The sequence below is a fragment of the Gopherus evgoodei genome, unplaced genomic scaffold (assembly GCF_007399415.2).
Source record: "Gopherus evgoodei ecotype Sinaloan lineage unplaced genomic scaffold, rGopEvg1_v1.p scaffold_39_arrow_ctg1, whole genome shotgun sequence".
In the NCBI taxonomy this organism is placed as follows: Eukaryota; Metazoa; Chordata; order Testudines; family Testudinidae; genus Gopherus; species Gopherus evgoodei.
In genome coordinates this window covers 1,414,028-1,441,140 of record NW_022060060.1, presented here as the reverse complement: position 1 = coordinate 1,441,140, position 27,113 = coordinate 1,414,028, and the positions used below count along the sequence as shown (strand labels likewise).

The following is a 27,113-nucleotide window of genomic DNA, read 5'->3' as shown; positions in this document are numbered from 1 at the left end:
TGTTTAATCTGTCCCTGCCTCTGCCCAGACTGCGCCCAGAGACACTATCCACAGCCCCTGGGTCTGTGCAGTTACCAACCAGTCCCATGAGAATGTTCCCCTCTAGCACCAGGGAAAACGAGACTTTGGCTCCATTTAATGTTCCTTGTAGCAGCTCTGGAAGGTATCTTCTCCCCTGGAAAGCATTGGCAGGGCAGGGGAACAGTCTATTATTGCTCTGAATATCAATGTGATGTATAGTATTGTGATGAATTGGGAATAGTCTTAATGTTTGCTCTGAATACTGTGTTGGTGCCTCAGTGTCCCCTATGCAGTTCTTAAGTATCTAGGTATTGGGATAAGGGTGAGTGATTGCTGCAGAGCAAAGGGCCAGTGCACTTAAATGCCTGGCACTCTGTCTCCTAGCAACTGATGGCCTGGGCCCCTCCTCTGCAAAGGTGCCAACTGAAGGTGTTGGAGACAAAGGGATCAGGTGACCTCCTGGCCCGGGAAAGGGGCTGAGGAGAGAGGAGGGGCTGGAAGGGGTGGTTAGTCTGGAGCTGGCTGGGGAAGAGGAGTGAAGTGCAGATGTAGGGGGTCTGGCTCACTGCCCCCCAGAATGGACCCAGCCGAGGGGTCTGGTTCTCTGTATCTACAAGCTCTGTTTTAGACCCTGTTCCTGTCATCCAATAAATCTCTGTTTTACTGGCTGGCTGAGAGTCTCGTCTGACTGCAAAGTGGGGGTGCAGGACCCAGTGGCTTCCCCAGGACCCCACTGAGGCAGGCTCGCTGTGGGAAGCACACGGAGGGGCAGAGGATGCTGAATGCTCCAAGGAGAGACCCAGGAGGTGAAGACGTGTGAGCTTCTTGCCCTGAACAAGTCTGTTCCAAGGGAGAGGAGGCTCCCCAAAGTCCTGCCTGGCTTGGTGGGGAGCAGTTCCAGAACATCACCCAGGGACTCCGTGACAAGTATCAGAGGGGTAGTCGTATTAGTTTGGATCTGTAAAAGCAGCAAAGAATCCTGTGGCACCTTGTAGACTAACAGACGTTTTGGAGCATGAGCTTTCGTGGGTGAATACCTCATGCTCCAAAACGTCTGTTAGTCTATAGGGTGCCACAGGATTCTCTGCTGCTAATGCGATGTATAATATCTTTCTGTCCCCAGGTGCCCGGTCCCAGGTGCAGCTGGTGGAGTCCGGAGGGGATGTGAAAAAGCCCGGAGACTCTCTCCGCCTCTCCTGCAAAGCCTCCGGCTTCACCTTCAGCAGCTACGCTATGAGCTGGGTCCGCCAGGCTCCCGGGAAGGGGCTGGAGTGGGTCTCTCTCATTTACAGTGATGGGAGCCAACAGTTTTACGCAGACTCAGAGAAAGGCCAATTCACCATCTCCAAGGACAACCCAACAACCTGCTGTATCTGCAACTGACCGGTCTGAAGCCCGAGGACACCGCCCGGGATCGCTGTGCGGGACACACAGTGCGGGGCGCCGGGCTGAGCTCAGACAGAAACCCGCCCTCTCTGGCTAAGCACAAACTCTCCGCTGGGGGGCGCTGCAGTTCTACAGCTCGCAGCGCAGAGACCGTGAGCGAGAAAACTCCGGTCCGCAGCTGCCCGCCTGTGACTCCCCCCCGCCCCCACCCAGATACAGACACGGACTGACCGCGCTGTTAGCAGAGACCAGCCCCAACTCCCCCTTCCCCCAGGACACTCTGTGCCCCTCACTCCGCCCCTCAGCCCCCCCCCACCCCACAGATACAGACACGGACTGACCGCGCTGTTAGCAGAGACCAGCCCCAACTCCCCCTTTCCCCAGGACACTCTGTGCCCCTCACTCCGCCCCTCAGCCCCCCCCCACCCCCCAGATACAGACACGGACTGACCGCGCTGTTAGCAGAGACCAGCCCCAACTCCCCCTTTCCCCCAGGACACTCTGTGCCCCTCACTCCGCCCCTCAGCCCCCCCCACCCCCCAGATACAGACACGGACTGACCGCGCTGTTAGCAGAGACCAGCCCCAACTCCCCCTTTTCCCCAGGACACTCTGTGCCCCTCACTCCGCCCCTCAGCCCCCCCCCCCCCCAGATACAGACACGGACTGACCGCGCTGTTAGCAGAGACCAGCCCCAACTCCCCCTTTCCCCAGGACACTCTGTGCCCCTCACTCCGCCCCTCAGCCCCCCCACCCCCCAGATACAGACACGGACTGACCGCGCTGTTAGCAGAGACCAGCCCCAACTCCCCCTTTCCCCAGGACACTCTGTGCCCCTCACTCCGCCCCTCAGCCCCCCCACCCCCCAGATACAGACACGGACTGACCGCGCTGTTAGCAGAGACCAGCCCCAACTCCCCCTTTCCCCAGGACACTCTGTGCCCCTCACTCCGCCCCTCAGCCCCCCCACCCCAGATACAGACACGGACTGACCGCGCTGTTAGCAGAGACCAGCCCCAACTCCCCCTTTCCCCCAGGACACTCTGTGCCCCTCACTCCGCCCCTCAGCCCCCCCCCCCCAGATACAGACACGGACTGACCGCGCTGTTAGCAGAGACCAGCCCCAACTCCCCCTTTCCCCAGGACACTCTGTGCCCCTCACTCCGCCCCTCAGCCCCCCCACCCCCCAGATACAGACACGGACTGACCGCGCTGTTAGCAGAGACCAGCCCCAACTCCCCCTTTCCCCAGGACACTCTGTGCCCCTCACTCCGCTCCTCCCTGCCTCCCCCCCCCACCTCCCAGTATCCCAGGCTGAGAGAATCAACATTACAGTGGATTAAAACACGTTAGTTCAAGCCCCTCCCTAGCAGCCAGGCGGGGGGTCTCCAGGCTGCCCTAGAGATCCGGACACCTCGTGCCTATTCTAACCCCTCGGGAGCTTCAAAAAACCGCAGCCTGGGCAGACAGGTTTGAATTCTGGAAGGAGCCTACGGGAGCTAGACAACCACCTGCCAGGCGTTTTCAGTGTGTGTTCAGGGCTAGATCCACACTGTGAATTCAGCACCTACCTGCCGCCTGATGTGCCTAAATCGGACATGCCAGCGAGACCCTCAGAGCCGGCACCCTGTAAGCACCGAAATCCGCTAGGCGCCTGGCTGGGGATACATGCTGGGCAGAGAGAGCAGGAAAGCGAGTCACTCCACAGCCCGGGGTTCGGACACTCTCTGGGACTCAGGAGACTCAAGTCCCTGCTATAAGCCCTGTTGTGTCAATCCTAAAACACACCCACTCCCCTCCCACACACACACCCCTCCCGCACACACACCCCTCCCGCACGCACACACACACATCCTGCACACACACACAATTCAACTCCAATGACCGCATTCACACCCCAGAAAACATACCCGAGGGGAAAGGAATAGAGTCAGCAGAACCAAGGAGAGAAATAAAACCGAGCTCCCCGCTGGCGCTGGCAGTGACCATTGCAGACAGGAGTAGGGAACAGACCGTGACACCGTTACGTTGGCTGGCACCTCACACTGTGTATAACCTGCCTGCTGGACACAAATACTAGCGGGGGGTCAGGTATTTCCATATGATTCAGTAACATGGGACAAATCTTCCCAGCCTTATAGAGCCCACGGCGCTGCTCAGAGTCCCAGGGAACTGCTGTCTCCCTTAAGGACCCTTCGCTATCCCAACCCAGCTCACAGATTTTACAAACCAGTCTCTGCAAAGGGTCCCCCACGCGTAAAGAGAACGGAGCCCGGCATCGGAGCACGCTGCCTCTCACCCGGGGGGTAACACTCACGGCCTGACCCAGCAGCGTACCGCGCCGTGGCACCTCTGGGGCTACTGCTCTCGCAGCAACAGAGGGGATCCTGACCCCCAAATCCCCACTAATGTTAAGGCGCCGGTAGAAGGATAATAAACAATAATTCTGTCTTCTAGTCCAGCGTTGCTACAAGGAGTTCAATAACCGTTCTCCAATTCTTCTAGCTGAATCACTGCCTCTGAGCTATTCCAGAATGGTTTCCATACCTAGATCTCAAAGCCCCGACCAAGGAGGGTCAATATCATTTCCCCCATTTCAGAGACATACAAACTGAGGCACAGAGAGTGTAAGTCTCTTGTCCAAGATCACCCATCATCATAGGAGTAGCAGAGCCGGGAACAACCCGCCAGATCCTCAAGCACCAGGCTCATGTCCCCCCGACAGATCACGCTGCTCCAAGGATCTCACAAGAGCAGAGGGACGAGCAGACAGGAGCTGGTGAAAGGGAAATAATCAACAGGGAATTTTGTCTCTAAAAAGCAACTCCAGCAATGTCCCTGTGAGTGGAGTTCTTACCCTTCTCCGGTACCCAGGTAACCCTTTCCCAATACACCCACCCCCTGGAGGCTGAGTTTGCTGAGGGCTCAGGTCCAAGATGTGTCTTATAAAGAGGAGAAGATACAAATCCAGTGCCTCGGCGCGCTATAGAAACCCCCTGATCTCCCGGACCCCGCAGCGTGGGAAGGGAGGAGGGACAGGTCTAGGTGTCCGTGCAGATCCCGCCTCCCCCCAGCGTCAGCAACATGAGTCTGTGGCGGAGCCTCGCTTTCTTTCTAGCGACCCTTCCAGGTAATGTTATCCCCCTCCCCGGGACAGGGAGTGGAGACACCAGGGGAGGCTGCACATCCCTACCCCCACCCAGAGCGCGGTGACGTCACTGGGAACCTTTCTGCTGCTTCCCAGGGGCTCTGAGCCGGGCCAGGGGTGAATGTGATTCTCGTTCTGTCTTTCCAGGTGTCCGGTCCCAGGTCCGGTTGGTGGAGTCCAGAGGCGGGATTCAAACCCCTGGGGGATCTCTCCGCCTCGCCTGCCAAGCCTCCGGAGTCACCTGCAGCAGCTACTTCATGGACTGGGTCCGACAGGCTCCGGGGAAAGGGCTGGAGTGGGTCGCACAGATACGCAATCCTGCTTCTAGCTCAGCAGCCTATTACAGTGACGCGGTTAAAGGGCGATTCACCATCTCCAGGGACGAGTCCCGCAGCTCGGTGTATCTGCAGATGAACAGCCTGAGAGCCGAGAACACCGCCCGGTATTACTGTGCGAGAGACACAGCGATCAGAAACCTCCTGCGGTTAGCACAGAAACCTCCAGCGCGAAGCCCCCTCCCTCTCGGTGCCCCCAGCCACTGCCAGCGCGGAGCGGTCAGACAGAGCGGAACCCGGAGTGTGAAGTCCCCAGTCCTTCATCCGGGCTTCGCTCCTCCGAACATTCACTGTGATTATCAAAGACCCGCGGTTCCGACAGAACCGAGACCCCCTCCCTTATACATTTCCTCCTGGCGCAGAAATAGAATCCGCCTCCACAGTGTTATTCACACTCAGCCGCCCGTCCTTCCACCTGCCTTGCCAGCAAGCCAAGCTGGAGCAGACAGGCAGGAAGCGGGAGCCACAGGGCCAAGGTGGAACCTGATTGAACTCGACCTTTTCACATCCTGGTTTTCCCACACTTCGCACACATCTCACCAAGGCGGAATTGTGTTTCTGGAACACGCTGCTTCATCTGCATCACATTCAAGATTACAACCGGGCAGGACACGCGCTGGCTCACAGCAGTGTCCATATGTAACTTATTTTCCTTCCTTCAAGCCTTTTCTGCAGAAGTCAGGTCGCTAACTAAGAGGGGCAACGTGCAGGGAGAGATTTAACAGGAGAGCTGGGAAGGAGCCTATCATAACTGTAGTCCCAGATTTGAACCTTAGCGTCCAAAATATGGGGGTTAGCATGAAAACCTCCAAGCTTAGTTACCAGCTTGGACCTGGTACTTGCTGCCACCACCCAAAAAATTAGAGTGTTTTGGGACACTCTGGTCCCCCTGAAAAACCTTCCCTGGGGACCCCAAGACCCAAATCCCTTGAGTCTCACAACAAAGGGAAATAATCCTTTTTCCCTTCCCCCCTCCAGGTGCTCCTGGAGAGATACACAGACACAAGCTCTGTGAATCCAGAGTGACTCCCCCTCTCCGTTCCCAGTCCTGGAAACAAAAAGTACTTTCCTATTCCCCCAGAGGGAATGCAAAATCAGGCTAGCAAATTCAACACACACACAGATCTCCCCGCTGATTTCTTCCTCCCACCAATTCCCTGGTGAGTACAGACTCAATTTTCCTGAAATTTCCCAGTAAAGAAAACTTCAACAGGTCTTAAAAGAAAGCTTTATATAAAAAGAAAGAAAAATACATACAAATGGTCTCTCTGTATTAAGGTGATGAAATACAGGGTCAATTGCTTAAAAGAATATTGAATAAACAGCCTTATTCAAAAAGAATACAAATCAAAGCACTCCAGCACTTATATTCATGCAAATACCAAAGAAAAGAAACCATATAACTTACTAGCTGATCTCTTTGTCCTTACACTTAGAAACAGAAGACTAGAAAGCAGAGACTACTTCTCCAAAGCTCAGAGAAAGCAGGCAGACAGACAAAAGACTCAGACACAAACTTCCCTCCACCCAGAGTTGAAAAAAAAATCCTGTTTCCTGACTGGTCCTCTGGTCAGGTGCTTCAGGTGAAAGAGACATTAACCCTTAGCTATCTGTTTATGACAGAGCCAGACCTGGAGTATCACAAAATACAATGTGGGGAGAGTTAATACAGGCTGACTGCTCCATTCCGGCACAGCTGCCTTCCCTATATTTACAGTGACTAGGCTCTGAAGTGATGCATTCTGGTCCCATTCAAGTCAAAGGCAAAACGCCCATTGGCTCAGTGGGTCTGGGACTCCGTCCCCAATGACGGAAATATGTGTCAGACTCGTGACAGAGGCAGAAGAGGGCGGAACTGTGTTTGCGTGGGCAAAAGGAACGATTTCAAGATCTGCCATTTCTTGTGTGTGCCTATCTATGAGATATGGAGAGAGTAAAAAGGGAAAGTTTAAAGTGATGGAGAGGGAGGGAGAAATGCGAGGGGAGGGCACTAGAGGAATCTCATGTACTTTCCCTACTCACCTAGGTGAATTCTTCCTTGTTCTCTCTAGGATAGATTAACCCACTGGGCAGATCCGTCAATATAAGGTTTATAAACCACTCAATTCCTCAGTATTGGGTTGAAGAGATTTAAGTGGTCCAGAGATCTGCCCATGGGGCCTCTGAACAGTGTAGGGAATTTAACCCACAAAGTCATAAGGGACAATAAGTTTTTAACTTTGAGAGTAATTAACCATTGAAACAATTTATCACAGGTGGTGGCGGATTCTCCATAACTGACCATTTTTAGATCAACCCTGGAAGGGTTTGTTGTTGTTTTTTTCCCTAAAAAATCTGCTCTGTGAATTTTGGGGGGAAGATCTGAGTTCTGTGTTATAGAAGAGGCCAGACTAGCTGCTCACAATGGTCCCTTTGGGACTTCGAATCTATGAAACCCACTGAGTTAAACTCAGGAAATATAAATCATTTGGGTTTGGCGTGTTCATGTCTCTGTTATATAGAGCAGTCCATGCAAATTACCTCCTTACATTTCCTGTTTAAAGCCAGTGATTCCCTAGACCCTGCAACTCTGGGGTTCAGAGTCTGCAGCCCCTGTGTCTGCTCAGACCTGCCAAAGCCCGTGAGAACTCTCTCCACAGCCAGGAACATGGCACTGTGGTTATTTTACCTTCTCATTGAAACAGCTTTCACAGGTGCATTGATTTCCTGAGGACACTAGAGACCCCAAAGTTTGTTACAATCTCACTGGGAGCCGGGGTCTCTAGGAATCTCATTGCGTCTTTATTCCCAGGAACCCGGTGCCAGGTGCAGCTGGTAGAGTCCGGAGGGGATGTGAAAAAGCCCGGAGACTCTCTCTGCCTCTCCTGCAAAGCCTCCGGGTTCACCTTCAGCAGCTACTCGATGGGCTGGGTCCGCCAGGCTTCCGGGAAGGGACTGAAGTGGATTGGGGAACTACACTCAACTTCAACTACCATCAACTACGCCCAGACCTTCAAGGGACGCTTCACCATCTCCATGGACAACCCCAACAACCTGCTGTATCTACAACTGACCAGCCTGAAGCCCGAGGACACCGCCCGGTATTACTGTGCGCGAGACACAGTGAGCAGAAAGTTAGTGCGGTCCGGACAAAAACTGATTTGGAATCAGGTGTAATCTTCACAATGAACTGCACGAGTCAGTAGTGTCCTATTCGGTTACTTAAAGGACAAAGATTATAGGGTTTCTTCTTCAGCTTCTCATTAGCTCTAAACATCTTTGCAGATAGCAATGCAGTGTCACCATCCATTGCTGCCCATGTGCTCTGCCTCCTGGTCTGACTGACCCTCATAACATATACCCGATAGGGATCCGAGCACTGGTTTGTCTTCTACAGTGTCACCAGCAGCTTAGTCTTTTTCATTGCAACTAATCTTGCACCCTGACTTCACATCCCAGACTCCTTCTGACTTCTTCATGTGTCTGGAATCATTACACCTCAAACCGGACATCTTCCAAAGAACTCTCACCTCTACTCCTCCAGCCGTCTGACCTCTGCTTCTTTTACTGCAGCTGCTTCGAGACCACACAGAAGTGCTGTTTGCAGGCTGGTTTGATGCATTTTCACTTTAGTTCCAAATTTAATCTTTATAGTGCATATGGATGGCACATCTTACTGGTGAGTAATTTTGGATGAATCAGTAAAATAAGACAACTCTTCTTGTTTAGGGTGCATGGACGCAGAGGACAGGGAATTTATTCCGTTCACAGAACAAGTTTCTGGCTCTTTTAAGGAGCAGGAAATGCAAATAGGGGTGAGAGTTTCCTATTTAAATAGTTTTCCCCGGCTGCACTCAGAGAGACAATCCGCAGCCCCCTGGGTCTGTGCAGACACCAGCCAACCCCCCTGAGAACTTTCCCCTCCAAAACCAGAGAAAATGAGACTTTGGCTGCATTTAGTGTTCATCATCGAGGCTTTGGAAGGTATTCTCTCCTCTCCCATGCCTTCCAGGAAGAGGGGAATGGGATAGCTCTAGTGGTTTGAGCATTGGCTTCCAAAACCCAGGGTTGTGAATTCAATCCTCAAGGGGACCATTTAGGGATCTGGGGCAAAAATCTGTCTGGGAGTTGGTCCTCCTTTGAGCAGGGGGTTGGACTAGATGATCTCCTGAGGTCCCTTCCTACCTCTATACTCTATGATTCTGTCTGGTAGCTCCTGATGCCATTTCTAAGCCTCTCTTTATTCCTAGGTATCCAATCGGTCACAGCATCAGCTGATGGAGTCCTGAGGGGATGTGAAAAAGCCCAGAGACTCTCTCTGCCTCTCTTCTGAAGTCTCCAGGTTCACCTTCACTGAATATAACTGAAACTGGGCCCCTGGGAAGGGAGTGGAATGGGTCACTTATAGAAGCAGGGGTGGGGATAAGTGATACTGTGAATCAGTGAAAGGCTGATTCACCATCTCCAGGGAAAGAAAGAAAGAAAGGGGTTAGTCTCTAAGGTGCCACAAGGACTCCTCATTGTTTTAGCTGATACCCCTCTGAAACCCATCTCCGGGGGCAATCCCAACAACCAGCTGTATCTGCAGATGACCAGCCAAGGACATGGCCCGGTATCTCTGTATGGGGGAGAGAGGTGGAGCATGCAGAGTGATTGATCTCATTGGATTTTCCAGCTGAATATGTAGATTACAAGAGAACTGCATGTCCCTGTCCTGTCCCCGTGTGGGATTACTGGGGAGCCAATACAAAGCAAATAGTATTCTTTAAGGATGGGTCTAAGGGAGTTAGGCACCCGCCAATCAGTCAGAGTAGGACAGCTTTCTCCTCTGCTATTCTTGGAAAAACCCAGTGTAAGGAAATAGCTAGATGCTTGAAAGTGAAAGGAGTTCGTGTCTCTTATAAGGGGCGGGATACACAAATGAGGGGCCAGGTTCCTGTTTAAATGTGTCTCTGTCTCTGCCCAGGCTGCACCCGGAGAGACAATCTACAGCCTGCAAGGAGAGACACAGCTGATAATATACTCAGTGGGACACTTTCCACTAACTTGCAATGGGCTTTCCATCAGGCCCTAGAAGAATTTAACAGACTTTTCTTATACTGTACTAGACAATTTTCCTTGGCTTAATCAGATCATCAAATCAGCAGTTTTCTCAGGGGAAGGAATATAGACTAATAGCTGCATTGGGAAAAGGTTCAAGGCCTAATGAAGGCAATGGAAGGACTCATTCCATTCATGTCAGTGATTTTGGATCATACTCAGAGTAAGATTTTTCCCCTCTTAGAGCCACATATGGGAGCAATCTGTCACAGCAGAAAAACTCTCCTGCATAATACTCACCAGCAACTACACACCACATAACAGAAACACTAACCAATCCCTGCAACAAACCCCTTTGCCAACTCTGTCCACATATCTATTCAAGGGACACCATCATAGTACCGAACCACATCAGCCACACCATCAGAGGCTCGTTCACCTGCACATTTACCAATGTGATATATCCATCACCGGCCAGCAATGCCCCTCTGCCATGTACATTGGTCAAACCGGACAGTCTCTACGCAAAAGAAGAAATGGACACAAATCAGACATCAAGAATTGTAACATTCAAAAACCAGTAGGAGAGCACTTCAATCTCCATGAACACTCAATAACAGACTTAAAAGCAGCCATTCATCACCAAAAACCTTTAAAAACAGACTTCAATGAGAAATTGCAGAACTGGAATTAATCTGCAAACTGGACACCATCAAACTGGGCCTGAATAAAGACTGGGAGTGACTGGGGTCACTACAAAAACTAATATTTCCATCTGCTGACACTCACGCCTTCCTGTCAACTATTGGAAATGGGCGACATCCACCTTGATTGCATTGAACTTATTAGCACTAATAAAGTAATCAACTGTTGAGAATAAGCCACATCCACCCTAATTGAATTGGCCTGGTTAGCACTGACTCGGTAAGGCAAGTCCCACCTTTTCATGTACTGTGTGTTTATACCTGCTACTGTATGTTCCACTCCACACATCCAATGAAGTGGATTTTAGCCCATGAACTCTTATGCCCAAATAAATTTGTTAGTCTCTAAGGTGCCACAAGGACTCCTCATTGTTTTCACTGATACAAACTAACACGGTTACCTCTCTGAAACCTCTCCTCAGCATTTCTTTGGGCAGAGGTGGGCAAACTATGGCCTGCAGGCCACATCCAGCCTGTGGGACCTTCCTGCCCATCCCTTGAGCTCCTGGTTGGCGAGGCTAGCACCCAGGTCCTCCCCTGCTATCCCCCCACCCCACAGCCTCAGGTGCTCTAGACTGTGTGTGGGCGTGGGTGGCTCTGGGAACGTGGCGTGGCTGCCTGTCTTGGTGCGCTGAGTGGCATGGTAAGAGGAATGGAGGATCCCGGGGGGAATCAGGGGACAGGAAGCAGGGGGTGGTTGGATAGGCATGGAAGTCCCTGGGGGGCCTGTCAGGGGGAGGAGAGGTAGATAGGGGTTGGGAGGAGGGATGGGGTAGTGGCAGTTAGGGGGCAGGAAGTGGGAGGGGGCAGAGAGGGGGCAAGGGCCAGGCTGTTTGGGGAGGTACAGCCTTCACTACCCAGCCTGCCATACAGTTTCACAACACCAATGTAGCCCTCAAGCCAAAAAAGTTTGCCCACCACTGTCCTAGGGGGTAGTTGAGGCAGCTCCCCACTCAGTGTGCTGGCTTTTGCAGATCCCATTATCAAGCACCTAACTCACCTCTACACATGCATGTTACCCCTAAGGCAGCCCCACCTGCCCGGATGGGGAATGGCAGGGGACTGCTCCTCTCATCCCCCTCTGCTGGCTCCTTCTCAGCTTCAAGGACCAGTCACAACCACTGTCTTCTCCAGGGTCTCCCACTGGCCTCCTGGTCTCAGACTATCACACAACAGTTCAGTCCCCTCCCAGGGGCAGCTCTGAACCAAGGTCCTTCCCCCCTCCAGGGCTTGACTTCAGTTCCCACCCCCCCTTGTGAGGGTACCGGGTCCCCCGTCTTCTCCCTTTGGGAGTTCATGAGCCACTTAGACCAGCCTCAGCCTTCCACCCTTCCTGGGTTCTTGGGTCCCCAGGCCCAGGCCCATGGAGGGGGGCAATTGCCCCATTGCCCAGGCAATTTAAAAGGACCCTTTTAAATCTCCCCAGCATAGGAGGCTAGCCCCCAGCTCCACTCCTTCTGCCTGCACCCTCTCCCCATGGCTGGAGCCTGGAGACTCCCCGCAGCCAGAGTATCCAGACGCAGACCCCCACATTCCTCCCTGGAGGAGCCCATGTCTGACGTGCCTGCTGCACAGGAGGGAATATAGGGTGTCCTACCTAATTAATGGAGCCCCATAGGCTGGGTCCAGTAATTAGGTGCCTCCTGGACCCTGGAGAGGAGGTGGAAGAAGGTGAGGTGATGAGAGAAATAGGAGGTAGGTGGGGGTTAGTGAGATGAAGTGTGTGTGGGTGTTGATATGTATCAGCCCCAGCCGGACTGGGGATAACAGGCTGCTGGGGGTGGGGGGCTGAGGAGACCAGGCTGCATAGGGAGTGGAGGTGGCTGGGGGGTGATCAGGCTTCATGGAGGGGTGACTAGATTTCTGGCAAGTTGCTGGCATTTGGGGGCTTGTGGCTACCTGAGAGTGACCGTATGGATAAAGCAGAGCACTCCAAGGTTTGAAGAAATAGATCTGTGATTGTATTTTCATTGGTGTCACTAGCTGCTTTATGCTCTTTACTCTCTCCTAGATGCTGATCCTGCAAACAGTTGTGCCTGTGGCAGCTCCCTGGCAGAGGCATTTGCAGGACTGGGGCTTCAGTGAATGAAAACTGGAACAAAAGCACTTGGATGGGCCTAGCTCAGGGGTAGGCAAACTACCACCCACGGGCTGGATCCGGCCCATCAGGGCTTTGGATCTGGCTAGCAGGATTGCAGCTCCCATGGTGCCACAGGGCTAAGTGGGAGGAAGCAGCCTGCACCACGTTTCTGCAGCCCCCGGGGCAGAGGGGGAAGAGGGCTCTGTGTGCTGCCCTCACCTTCAGGCACCACCCCTGCAGCTCCCAATGGCTTGCAAAGGGAACAGCGGCCAATGGGAGCTTCGGGGGAGGTATCCGCTGGGGAGGGCAGCGTTTGGAGCCCTCTGCTCCCTCTCCCTAAGAGGCCAGAAGGATGTGGTGCCGGCCTGCCCCAGCCTCTCTGTGCTCCACTGCCACCCTGGAGCTGCTCCAGGTAAGCAGCACCTGGCAGGAGCCTGAACTCCTCCTGCACCCCTATCCCCCTGCTCTGAGCCCCTGCCACACCCCGCACCGTTCCTGCACCCCCAACTCCCTGCCCTGAGCCTCCAACCTTCTGCCACACCCCGCACCATTCCTGCATCCTTACCCCCTGGCCAGGGCCAGCCCAAACCAGTATGCCACCTAAGCAATCGCCTAGGGCACTAACATTTAGGGGGTGCGACCGTGGCGGTGGGACCATCTGCCGCCTCTTTTGGGGGCAGCATTTCAAGGGTGGGACCTTCTCCGCCTCTGTCGGGGTAGCATTTCGTGGGGGGGGGACCTTCTGCTGCCTAGGCGGCAAAAAAGCTGGGGTTCTCCTGCCCCTGCCCTGAGCCCCCCATACACCTAACATCTCTCCTGCGCTATAACTCCTGGCCCTGAGTCCCTTCCTGCACACCACACCCCCTCCCACATCCCAACCCTCCGTTGCAGCCCTACATTCATTGCCCTGAATGCAATTTCCCCATCCAGATGTGGCCCTCTGGCCAAAAAGTTGGCCCACCCTTGGAATAGAGAGAATCTTATTTAGTGGCTAGCAATGCAGAAAGAGAATCTGCTTCAGTTACTATGAATAATGAGCTTTCTTCTCTTCAACCCGCTTTGTAAAAATGAACCAGCTTCATGACTGGCCAGGCTACAATGTGACTATTCTGTGTGTGTTTCTCCTTGATGCAAAACCACCCTCTTTGCTGAATTTACTTCCCTGTAAGCCAACCCCCCTCCCCACTTCGACCACAGCTGGCAAAGGAAATAAAGTCTATTGCTTTCAATCCATGCATTCTTTACTTATTTTTTTTTAAAGTGAGATCACTGACAAGGTAGCCTGGGTGGGGTGGGGAAGGAGGAAAGGACAAGGCCAAATTGCCTATTGTAGCCACACTACTAATTAAAGCTGTTTGAATGGAAGTCTTCTGTTGCTCGGACCATCCTCTGAAGTGGAATGGCTGCGTGCCCGGAGCCTTCCTTCCTGCATTCTTGGGCATCTGGAGGAGGAGGATATGAAACTTGGGGAAGAGGACAGGCTGTTATAAAATGGATAAGGCGGCGGTCTGAGCACTTGTTGCCTTTCTTGCAGCACCACCAAATGCCTGACCATGTCTGTTTGCTCCAACATTAGCCTCAGCATCTCCTCCTGCATGTTCTGATGACGCTCACTTAATGCTTTCCGGGCCTCTGCCACTGAATGCCTCCATGCATTCAGCTGTGCCCTATCAGTGTGGGAGGACTGCATGAGCTCCAAAAACATGTCATCGTGAGTGTGTTTTTTTCGCCTTCTAATCTGCAATAACCTCTGGGACGGAGATGATGGGGGAGCATAGACACCTGCGGGGAGATAAAAAGGGAGAGTAAAATTTAAGAAGATGCATTTCTGAGAACAAAAGGGAGACTCTTTCACAGTGAACCAAGCAATTCACAGCAGACAGCACATGTGCGTAGGTACAAGGTCAAATTTTGCCTTTTATATTGAGCACCTGCCGGTATGGTGACACATCACACACGGCGGGGCAACAGAATTTGGTTTCCAGGCAGCCATGGTAAGACAAAGGGTATGTGGAGTTGACTTCTTCTGCCTTCATAACACGTGGAAAAGGTTTCAAACTGCAGCACCCTCCTTTCCCATAGCAAGCAATGCCGATTGGGTTGGCCATTTAAAAGGAGGGGCTGCAGCTCTGGGGTGGATGTGCAGCACAACCCTCTTCCCAACCCACCGTGTGGCTATTCTCTGGGATGATCCCTCCCGCTCTCCCCACTGTTCCCTCTAAGCTGTGCGTGCGCACACAAATCCTAAACCCCGCCCACACGATAAAACATTGCACGCACAACAATTTGCACAGAAGATTTTTTTTGCACACATGGCCTGTGTAAAATTTGCACAGAATAAATTTTTTGCCCACAGGGCCTCACAAAAATTAGAGGGACCATTGCCTCTCCCCCCACCACGTGACTGTTCTCTGGGATGATTCCTTTTAGCCAAACACAAATAGCCCAGTATGAACAGGGTCCTTTGACTGTTCCCTTACAAAAATTCCCCTAGTTCAACCAGATGACCATGAATGATATCATTCTCCTGAGGCTGACACAGAAAGATAAAGACCAAATGTTGCATGAATGTGACCAAAACCCAGGACCATTTGCTGCCTTGCTTTGTGCTGCAGTGATTCCAGACTACTTGCTACTGGCTTGATGTAGTAAAGTGTTCTACCGTAGAAGATGGAATAAGTCAGCCCTGCCGAGAAACCTTCTGCAAAGGCTTCCAGAGTACCTCCAGGAGAGCTTCATGGAGATGTCCCTGGTGGATTTCCGCTCCATCCTCAGACACGTTAACAGACTTTTCCAGTAGCTGTACTGGCTGCAAATAGATCCTAATTGTTCAGGGCAAATCAAACATTAAACACAATTGCTCTTAACCACTGTAGTGTAGTTACAAATGTGCACTCACCAGAGGGGTCTTCTCCACCTTCAGGGTTGGGGATCCCGCCTTGAAAGAGTATTGGCTCCAGGGTGGTGAAAACGTCCTGGCTACCAGGGAGAACGGATTCACCGCTTGCCTGCTGCACATTCTCCTCCTCCTCCTCTTCCTCATCCACAAAATCCTCCTCTCTCATGCGTGAGACTCCCCCCTTGTAGGTCTTCACGGACAGTGGTGGGGTAGTAGTAGGGTCGCCCCCTAGAATGCCATGCAGCTGATCATAGAAGCGGCTTGTATGGGCCTCTGACCCAGAGCGACCATTTGCCTCCTTTGTCTTGTGGTAGGCTTGCCTGAGCTCCTTGACTTTCATGTGGCACTGCTGCGTGTCCCTGGTATAGCCTCTCTCCACCATGCCCTGTGTGAGTTTGGCATATATATGTGCATGTCTTCTTTTGGGTTGGAGTTCTGCCTGCACAGATCCTTCTCCCTAGAGAGCAATCAGATCCAGTGTCTCCTGTTTGCTCCATGCTGGAGCTCGTTTGCGATTCTGGGACTGCATGGTCACCCCTGCTGCTGAGCTACCCACGCTGACCAAACAGGAAATGAAATTCAGAAGTTCCCGGGGCTTTTCCTGTGTACCCGGCTAGTGCATTGGAGTTGAAAGTGTTGTCCAGAGTGGTCACATTGGAGCACTCTGGGATAGCTCCCGGAGGCCAATACTGTCGAATTGCGTCCACACTACCCCAAATTCGACCCAGCAAGGTCGTTTTTAGTGCTACTCCCGCTCCACTTTTAAGAGCCCTTTAGGTCGGCAGAATGGGGTTGGATGTGTAGCCGCATTGCTTATAACATGGATCTAAGGCGGCTAAACTCCAGCTAATCTCAGGGCTCATCAGTCAGTGATGACTCCCTGGAGCATGAGCTCCTGTCTGTACACAGATTTTGAGGAAGAAACACAAGGGATGTTTATAATGACTGGCGGTGAAATAGCACCCCCACTCCCCCAGGCTTTCCACACTAAAATGTTGCCACTATTCGTACAAACTCGCAGAAGGCGGAATGGTGCTTCTGCAGCGCGTTTCCATTCCTGTGCTGTCCCTGTGGGTCTGTCACCCTCTATCCATAGGCAGCCTGTCCCTCTCCATCTGCAAGAGACAAAGCTCGGAGCCGGAGCCCCCTTCCAGACTCAGCTACTCAGACTGAGACCCAATACCCACTATCGGCTGAGTCCTCGCAGCCCTGCCACACCAAACCTCCAACCCACCATCCTGTTGCTGTGGGGTTTGGAGCCCAGACCAGCCTCCTGCTTGTCGGACTCTCCTTTGTGTACGGGGTGGGTCTGGTCTCCTGTCAGCTGATGTGGGATGTTTGTTGTCATCGCTTCCCTCTGTTCCCACCAGGCCCGTGGGCAGGTTGTTCTGACCTAGTGAGATCCCGAAGAGAAGCAGCCCAGAGGATCCAGCAGCTGAAACGTGCCAGTGTGATGAAGTGGGGTTTTTTTCTTGGGGTTTTCTGTCTTTTCCAGGGTTTGCATGCACAGGAGATGGGACTCAATGTACCTGGGCATTACTGGTTTAACGAGGTGAGGGGAGAAGGAGTTTGTTGTTACAGAGGACCAGAGAGGGACTTGGGACCCCAGCCCAGGAGACACAACAGGTTCTGGCCAGTGGGAGGACAATGGGCTGCAGAGAGAGGACCCTGGTGATCTGACCAGCCAGTTCCAGCCAGAGGAGAGCTGCAAGGAGAGGGGACTCAGGCCTTCCTGTTTATGACCCTGTTTACCTGGAGAGAAGACAATGGACAGAGGCGGGGCTTGAGGCCGGGATATCAGAGGCCCAGCTGGGAAGCAGAGGGACTCCAGGCTGGCAAGGGGAAGCAGGCAGAGCCCACCTGGATGCAGGGAGACTGAGATGTGCTGTTATTGTGAGAGGCCAGGCCTGAGGCCCTGAGAGTTTCCTGTGCTGTGTTCAACTCTCAATAAACCCTCCTGTTTTATGCTGGCTGAGTCACTCCGGTCTAGAGAACAGGGTTGCATTAGCCCCTTCAGGGATGAAGAGGCCCAGGGGGTCCAGAGTGCGCGGACTCCCGGAGGGGGCCCACGGCAGAGAAAGACGTGCTAAGGCTCAGAGAGGTGTGGCTCCAGGAGGTGGAGGGGCCTGACCCCGAGAGAGTGGATCCCTGAGAAGGGCTGTCTCACTGAAAGGGGCACCCCCACGGACCACACAGGGCCAAGAGTGGGCACGATCTGTGAGTCCGTGACAGCCGGGAGTGGGGTTAATCCTAAGGACTCGCTCCTCTTACACCCTCCAGGGGATTCATACCATGGCCAGCTCCAGCGGCTCCGTGCACACCCCGGGCGGAGACCGGAGAGCACCGCGCTATGTCAGGAAACAGAGACACACTCCGTGGGGGAGCCTGGCTGCAGAGACCCGCTGCGGACTCGCCCTTCTCCCATTCTCCGCGTGGGAGCAGCGGTGAAACACCCAGCGCGGCTGTGGGGACCGGACTGAGCACGCGCCCCTGGGTGGACCCGCATCTGACTCCAGCTTTTCACTCCCTGGTTCCTTGGAAACGCCCCACACTGATGCTCAAAGCACCAGAACCGAGCAAAGCCCTGCCGGCCACTGGCCAACCGCTCCTCGCCTTGCAAATCTCGAGAACTCCGGGGAGTGAAGCGAACCACGATTGTCCCGTGTGGTTAAAGCTACTGGGGAATATTTCCCACTGGACAGAGCCCGGGTCCGTGGAGCCACCTCTTCCGGGAAAGGGCCTTGGCCGGGCTTCAGTCCCAGCTATTTCCCAGCACTCAGGGTGTTATTGTGTCTCCAGGGGTGTCTGAGTCCAATGGATATCTGTGACCCGACCCCTCCCCTGGCACTAACCCCACTGATCCGCAGTACCACAGCCCCACTACGGGGAGGAACGGGGTGGCTCCAGGGCTGAAGCTCCTCCCTCCCATACAAACGGAGAGTAATCGGGCTCTGAAGTTGTGTCAGGGAAATTCTTATTTGGGGCCCTTCCTCTTTCTTGCCTCTTCCTGGGACAGACTCTGAGCCCAGACAAAAGCATCCCAGATAGTCACAAATTCATAAACCTCAAGGGAGCAGTGTGATAACCTACTCTGAGCTCCTGCATAACACAGGCCATAGATCCTCCACCTGGTTCATTCTGGTTCTATCACCCTGATTAATAACCCACGCTGGGATTCCACTTCATGTCTCCAGTGTCAGTGACACATTCCAGCAGAAAGACACCGATCTCTCACTAGACCAAACCATGTGGCTTTGTTTCTTTGCTTGCTTGTTTGTTTTCCAGTTGAATGTTTTTCTACCAAACGTGGCTCTGGCACAAGGACCATTTTCCTAGGAGAAAAAAAAAGCCTGGGTTAAATTAATAAATAAATAAACCCATCAAAATATTCATTTTCTGGATGTAATATGAATAATAATACAAAAAGGGAAGACAGAGAGGTGGGTGGGCTGCAGAGTCCGCTTTTCCCATGTATCACGAGGGGGCAGCAATGAGGAATGTGGCACAGCAGGGCCCTGGGGACAAGACTGACAAGGGGCGGTGGGTTACCTACCTACCCTGCTCCGTTACACACACAAACGGCATTTGCACTTTGACCCTGTCAATTTGCCTGAAATCTGAGAGAAAAATAACGGATAACAGTTTTCAAAAGAAAAGCAGCCACAAAACTGCACCCTGAGGTTCCCCTCAGATCCAACCCCTGCGTCATCCAATCAATCTGAGATGAAGCCAATATTAAAGTCCACCTGTTCCATTGGAACCATGTTATTATTATAGGTTTGTCTGCCTTTGGGAGCTTGGGCAAGTCCCGTACAGCCAGATTGAAAAGTGAATTAGGTTCCTGTGACGAACTGGGAAAGTTGTTAATGTTTTCTCTGAATACTGTGTTGGTGCCTCAGTGTCCCCATGGCAGTTCTTAAGTATCTGGCAGAGCAAAGGGCCAGTGCACCTAAATGCCTGGCACTCTGTCTCCTAGCAACTGATGGCCTGGGCCCCTCCTCTGCAAAGGTGCCAGCTGAAGGTGTTGGAGACAAAGGGATCAGGTGACCTCCTGGCCCGGGAAAGGAGCTGAGGAGAGAGGAGGGGCTGGGAGGGGTTGTTAGTCTGGAGCTGGCTGAGGGCAGACGTGGGGGTCTGGCTCACTGACCCCCAGAATAGACCCGGCCGAGGGGTCCGGTTCTCTGTACCTACAAGCTCTGTTTTAGACCCTGTTCCTGTCATCAAATAAACCTCTGTTTTACTGGCTGGCTAAGAGTCACGTCTGACTGCAAAGTGGGGGTGCAGGACCCGGTGGCTTCCCCAGGACCCCGCTGGGGTGGACTCGCTGTGGGAAGCGCACGGAGGGGCAGACGATGCTGAATGCTCCAAGGAGACACTCAGGAGGTGAAGACGTGTGAGCTTCTTGCCCTGAACAAGTCTGCTCCAAGGGAGAGGAGGCTCCCCAAAGTCCTGCCTGGCTTGGTGGGGAGGAGTTCCAGAGCATCGCCCAGTGACTCTGTGACAGTTCCCAAAGGACATTGGCCCCTAATGACACTATGAAGGCTCCTAAAGTTTCCCCTAAATTCCGTTGAAATCAAGAGGCGTTAGAGTCCTGGTCACTTCTGTAGATCCCACAAGGTGCCTTCCTGCATTTGAAGGCACCCAAATACCTTTCAAAATCTCCCGCTCTGAGCCTCGATCCCCGCTTGCTAAATATGATTGCACATCTTTACGTCACTGGGGTGTGGTGAGGCTGAATACATTGAATCTGGAGAGGTGCTGAGATGCTGTGGTGAGGGGCTGTGATGCAGTAGGGACTGTCTGTGTGGGGAGCGGGAGAGCAGGGGAGGACTTTAGGGGATGGACGATGCCAGGGCCTGTAACCTGAGCTAGGTAAGGGAGGGGAAAGGTCAACACCTTTGCCCGGGAAGGGGACAAAGGAAGGGAGTGGCAGGAGGGAAGCAGTTTGAGTTTGGGCTTGGGGCTGTGTGGGTGGAATTCAGGGTATCCTAGCTAGGATCCAAGCACCCTGAAAGCCCAGAAGGACTCGGTGGAGGGGTCCTGACTGTGCCTGCAAGCTCTGCTGTAACCGGTGTTCCTGTTGTCCAATAAACCTTCTGTTTTACTGGCTGGCTGAGAGTCACTGTGGGTCCCAGGAAGAGGGGTGCAGGGCCGGATCCCCCCACACTCCGTGACAACTGGTGGCAGTGGCGGGAGATACTGCACCCCGTGGACGGCGCTTCCTGCAGTAAGTGACTGGGGAGCAGTAAAACGAAGGGGTGATTAACCCCTGGGAGTGTGTGCCCAGCGAGAAGGACTTTGCAGTAACAGGGTCCCCCGGGGGATTGCAGCGAGCGGTCCCAGGGGCAGAGGAGTCTGCAGCTCGACCCAGGCAGAGAGGTGGTGACCTCAAGAAGGGCTGGTGCACTAGGGGTCCCCCTGGAAACCGTGGGAAGTGGCGAGCACCCCGGCCTGTGAGTGGCCAGCAGGAAGATGTATGCCAAGCGGCGCAAGTGCGACCTGCTGGAGCTGTGCAAGCAGAGGGGGCTGCGCCCGGGGAGGCTCACCAAGGACCAGCTGATTGCCCAGCTGGAGCAGGGAGACCGCATGAATGAACGGAGCCCTGTCTCTGAGGGAAGCAGCCAGGCAGATGCAGCGCAGGCACCAGTGTCTGTCCCCGCTGGGAGTGGTCAGCCAGCGGACGAGAGCTTCCCGAGACCCCCCCTTCCTAGGCATAGGGGAAGGGCGGGGAGGAGCCCAGTGTATACCGAGGGCACCGTGACACCCCCGGCCAGCAGGGGAGCCTCACGGCGAAGCTCACCCCCCAGCAGGGGATCCTCCCGGCGACGCTCAGCATCCGTGGAGCAGAGGCGGCTGGAATATGAAAGGGAGCTGAGATGGGAGGAGCTCGAGTTAAAGAGGCGAGAGCTGGAGGAGAAGGAGAAACAGCGTAACCATGAGCGGGAGGAGAAGGAGAAACAGCGTAAACATGAGCTGGACCTGGCCCAGCTGAGGAGCAGTGAGGCTCCGGCTGTGGTGAGTGAGGGGGGACCCAGGCCTACAAAGAGCTTTGATAAGCACTTGCTGCCCCGGCGTAAGGAGGGGGAGGACATAGATACCTTCCTGACGGCCTTTGAGAATGCCTGCGAGCTGCACAGGGTTGACCCTGCAGACAGGATCGCAGTTCTCACCCCCTTACTGGACTCCACAGCCGTGGAGGTGTACAGCCGACTGAAAGGGGCGGAGGCAGGGGACTACGAACTGTTCAAACAGGCCCTGCTCCGCGAGTTTGGGCTGACTCCTGAGATGTACCGGAAAAAGTTCCGGAGCCAGCGTAAAACCCGTGAGGTCACATACCTACAACTGGTCAACCGGGCGCAGGGGTATGCCCGCAAGTGGACAGCTGGGGCCCAAACTAAAGAGGACCTGCTTGACCTATTCATACTGGAGCACCTGTACGAGCAGTGCCCGTCCGACCTGAGGCTGTGGTTGATGGACCAGAAGCCGGAGAACCCGCAGCATGCAGGCCAGCTGGCCGACCAATTTGTGGACAGTCGGGCAGGGGATGGCAGGGAGGAGTCTCGAAGGAGCAGGCCTGCCTCAACGCAGAGAGAGAGTCATCATGGGACCTCCCAAAGGGGGCCTATAGAGAACCCCCCCAAAAGGGGAACATCCAGTGGCAGGTCCCTCCGACCCACTCAAGGGGACCCACGAGATATGGGCTGCTATTGCTGTGGCCAACGAGGTCACATAAGGGCCCAGTGTCCCAAGCTCAGGGACAGACCAAGCAGACCCAACCCGCAGAGGGTGGACTGGGTAAAAACCCAATCGGAGGACGGGCTACATTCCCAGGAAAGGGGGGCTGGCAACATACCACCTGTGGATGCTCCAGGCTCCGGGTTTTTGGTTTACCGGGTGGGCGCGGGGCTGCCCCTCCGGAAGGAGTGCATTGTTTCCTTGGAGGTAGATGGGAGGAAGGTTACTGGGTACTGGGACACGGGCGCAGAGGTGACGCTGGCCCGGCCCGAGGTGGTGGCCTCAGATCGGATGGTGCCCGACACCTACCTGACCCTGATGGACGTGGGTGGGACCCCATTCAAGGTACCCGTGGCAAGGGTACACCTGAAATGGGGGGCCAAGGAGGGCCCCAAGGATGTGGGGGTACACCAATATTTGCCCACTGATGTGTTAATGGGAGGGGACCTTGAGGATTGGCCTAGTAACACCCAGAGTGTCCTGGTCGTGACTCGTAGTCAGAGTCGGCAAAGGGCACTGCTCCCCGACAACGGGGAAGGTACTCGACCCGAGGTGCAGGACCCTAACCCAGGGAGCGGGGAACGCCCAGGGGCACGGTTCAGAGAGGCTGCGGCCTCAGACCCAGCCAGCAAGAGAGAGCCGGTCCCCATCCCTGTCCCAGCTGCTGAGTTCCAGGCTGAGTTGCAGAAAGATCCCTCCTTGCGGAAGCACAGGGACCGGGCTGACCTTAGTGCGGTACAGACCATGAGGAGAGGTTGCAAGGAGAGGTTCCTGTGGGAGAAGGGGTTCCTGTACCGAGAATGGGCTCCCCCAGGGGAAGTAGAGTCATGGGGGATCAGGAGGCAGCTGGTGGTTCCCCAGAAGTTTTGTCACAAGCTGCTGTACCTGGCTCATGACATCCCTCTCGCAGGGCACCAGGGAATCCGGCGCACCAGGCAGAGGCTGCTACAGAACTTTTACTGGCCTGGGGTCTTTACCCAAGTCCGACAGAACTGCCAATCCTGTGACCCCTGCCAGAGGGTGGGGAAGGCCCGGGACAAGGGGAAAGCAGCTTTGAGGCCTTTACCCATCATAGAAGAACCTTTCCAGAAGGTGGCCATGGACATAGTGGGACCCCTCAGCAAGACGACCAGGTCAGGGAAGAAATACATCCTGGTGGTGGTGGATTTTGCCACTCGCTACCCCGAGGCGGTGGCCTTGTCCTCTATTGAGGCAGACACAGTGGCAGATGCGCTGCTGACAATTTTCAGCCGGGTGGTGTTCCCCAAGGAGGTCTTAACGGACCAGGGGTCCAACTTCATGTCGGCCCTGCTCCAGTCCTTATGGCAGAAATGTGGGGTCCAGCATAACTGGGCCTCAGCGTATCACCCCCAGTCCAACGGGCTGGTAGAAAGGTTCAACGGGACGCTGAAGATGATGCTAAAAACATTTATGAACCAGCACCCGCAAGATTGGGACAAGTACTTACCTCACCTGCTGTTTGCGTACAGGGAGGTACCCCAGGAATCTACCGGGTTTTCACCTTTCGAACTGTTGTATGGAAGGCGGGTGAGGGGGCCCCTAGACCTGATGAGGGACGAATGGGAGGGGAAGGCCGCTCCCGAGGGAGAGTCAGTGGTGGAGTATGTCCTGACCTTCCGGGAAAGACTGGCCGAGCTCATGGGCCTGGCCAGGGAGAATCTGGCCCGAGCCCAGAGGAGGCAGAAGGTCTGGTATGACCACACAGCACGAGCCCGTGCCTTCGCCACCGGGGATCAGGTGATGGTTCTCATCCCCGTGAGGAGAAACAAACTCCAGGCCGCCTGGGAAGGGCCCTTCAAGGTGATCAAGCAACTGAATGAGGTAAACTATGTGTTGGAGCTGTCAAACCGGGCACATCACCGTCGGGTGTACCATGTGAACATGATGAAACCATACTATGACAGGGGGAATGTGGTGTTGGCCATGTGTGGACATTGGGAGGGGCAGGGAGATGACCCCTTAGTAGATCTATTCCCTGGGACAAAAGCTGGTTCTCCCCTGGAGGCGATTCCCCTCTCTGATCAACTGACCCCAGGCCAGCACGCTGAGATCAGAGGGGTGCTGCATCTGTACCGACAGCTGTTTTCCAACCAGCCTGGACGCACTAATTTGACTGTCCACCGGGTGGAGACCGGGTCACATGCCCCTATAAGATGCTCCCCTTTTCGGGTCACTGGGAAAACTGCCCAGGATCTTGAAAGAGAGGTCAGGGACATGCTGGCTTTGGGGGTGATCCAGCCGTCTTCCAGCCCTTGGGCCTCGCCAGTGGTGCTAGTCCCCAAGAAGGATGGGTCAATCCGGTTCTGTGTGGACTATCGAAAGCTCAATGCCATCACCGTATCTGATGCCTACCCTATGCCCAGGCCTGACGAGCTCCTAGACAAGCTGGGAGGTGCTCGGTACCTTACCACTATGGATCTTACCAAAGGCTACTGGCAAGTGCCGCTGGACGCAGATGCCAGGCTGAAATCGGCCTTTATCACCCCTCTGGGGCTCTATGAGTTTCTGACCCTGCCCTTCGGCCTCAAGGGATCGCCGGCCACCTTCCAGCGCCTGGTGGATCAGCTACTGAGGGGGATGGAGAGTTTTGCCATGGCGTATATTGACGACATCTGCGTCTTCAGCCAGACCTGGGAGGACCACATGTCCCAGGTTAAACAAGTCCTAGACCGACTCCGAAAGGCTGGGTTAACAGTAAAGGCTGAGAAGTGCAAGGTGGGGATGGCTGAAGTATCTTACCTGGGCCATCGGGTGGGGAGCGGCTGCCTGAAGCCGGAACCAGCCAAGGTGGAGGTGATCAGAGACTGGCCTGCTCCCCAAACCAAAAAGCAGGTCCAGGCCTTTATTGGGATGGCGGGGTACTATCGAAGGTTCGTGCCCCACTTTAGTGCCATAGCCAGCCCCATCACTGAACTGTGCAAGAAGGGGAAGCCAGACAAGGTGATCTGGACTGAGCAGTGCCAGGAGGCTTTCCGGGCGCTGAAGGAGGCTCTGGTTAGTGGCCCAGTTCTGGCAAACCCAGATTTTGACAAACCCTTTATGGTGTTCACTGATGCCTCAGACACGGGACTGGGGGCAGTGTTAATGCAGGAGGATGAAAAGGGGGAGAGACACCCCATCGTGTACCTGAGTAAGAAGCTGCTACCCCAGGAACAAAGCTACGCGGCCATCGAGAAGGAATGCCTGGCCATGGTGTGGGCCCTTAAGAAGCTAGAGCCATATCTCTTTGGGCGACACTTCACCGTGTACACCGACCACTCTCCCCTGACCTGGCTGCACCAGATGAAAGGAGCCAACGCCAAGCTCCTGAGGTGGAGCCTGCTCCTGCAGAACTATGACATGGACGTGGTCCATGTGAAGGGAAGTGCCAACCTGACAGTGGATGCGTTGTCCCGGAGAGGGGGCCCTGAACTTCCCCAGGTCACTGGGCAGAGTGACCCTGCTCAGTTCAGTCTCGAAGGGGGGAGAGATGTGATGCAGTAGGGACTGTCTGTGTGGGGAGTGGGAGAGCAGGGGAGGACTTTAGGGGATGGACGATGCCAGGGCCTGTAACCTGAGCTAGGTAAGGGAGGGGAAAGGTCAACACCTTTGCCCGGGAAGGGGAACAAAGGAAGGGAGTGGCAGGAGGGAAGCAGTTTGAGTTTGGGCTTGGAGCTGTGTGGGCGGAATTCAGGATATCCTAGCTAGGATCCAAGCACCCTGAAAGCCCAGAAGGACTCGGTGGAGGGGTCCTGACTGTGCCTGCAAGCTCTGCTGTAACCTGTGTTCCTGTTGTCCAATAAACCTTCTGTTTTACTGGCTGGCTGAGAGTCACTGTGGGTCCCAGGAAGAGGGGTGCAGGGCCGGACTCCCCCACACTCCGTGACAGGGGCGCGCCCAGAGATACCTAAAACAGACGGCTGGAAAATGTGACTCTGGGTATTTTGAGTATTACCATTAGCCGAGTGTCAGATCCAGTTAATACAGTCAAAGGAAAGATTCCCACCGAGTTCTGTGAGGTTTGGGTCAGGCCCAGAGCAAGAACAAAGGACTCGTCCGTTTTCTCTGAACCCCAGAAAAGAAACCGAGACGGCTCGGGAAGGAGTTTGTCTCTTATAAGGAGAGGGATATGCAAATTGGTGAGTGTCTCCTCTTCAAATCTCTCTCCTTCCCAGCAGCCCCCGGACAGACAATCCGCAGCTCCCTCGGTCTGTGCAGTTACCAGCCACTCACTCCACTGAAGACTTTCCCCTCCAGCACCAGGGAAAATGAGACTTTGGCTCCATTTACTTTTCCTTGCGGCGGCTCTGGAAGGTATTTTCTCCCCATAGATGCACTGGGGAAGGGAGCAAAAGTTCCTGGTTTTCTGCACTGAGCTAAAAATGTATTTTGTAACCTGCTTTTATTGATATTCGTCTCCTGTTAACTGACGGGGAATCGAGTTTCATGTGACCGGTTCCCTCATTGGTCGCTTTTCTCCCTCCTCTTTCCCACAGGGGCCCGGTCACAGTCCAGTACTGAAGAAGCCCGGAGAATCCACTCGGCTGAAATGCGCCTCGAGCGGGTTCACTATCACCAACTATTATATGGACTGGGTCAGACAGGAGCTGGGAAAGGGGCTGGAGTGGCTGGTCAGCTACTGGAAACCAAGGCAGAGCGAGTATTATTCTCTCACCATCCAGGGGCACTTCTCAGCCTCCAAGGACAGCTCCAACTTCTACCTGCAAATGACCGGCCTGACACCCGAGGACACCACCATGTATTACCATGTGAGAGACACACAGTGA

General features: G+C 54.2%; 1 protein-coding gene across 1 annotated transcript; it reads left to right on the top strand.

Moving 5' to 3' along the window:
• Nucleotides 1–138: 138 nt before the first annotated feature.
• Nucleotides 139–27,113, top strand: LOC115642242. The gene is given in 6 exon segments (XM_030545703.1): nucleotides 139–163; nucleotides 1,145–1,375; nucleotides 1,378–1,587; nucleotides 4,651–5,038; nucleotides 7,781–7,991; nucleotides 26,823–27,113. Coding segments are annotated over 6 exon segments (1,356 nt in total).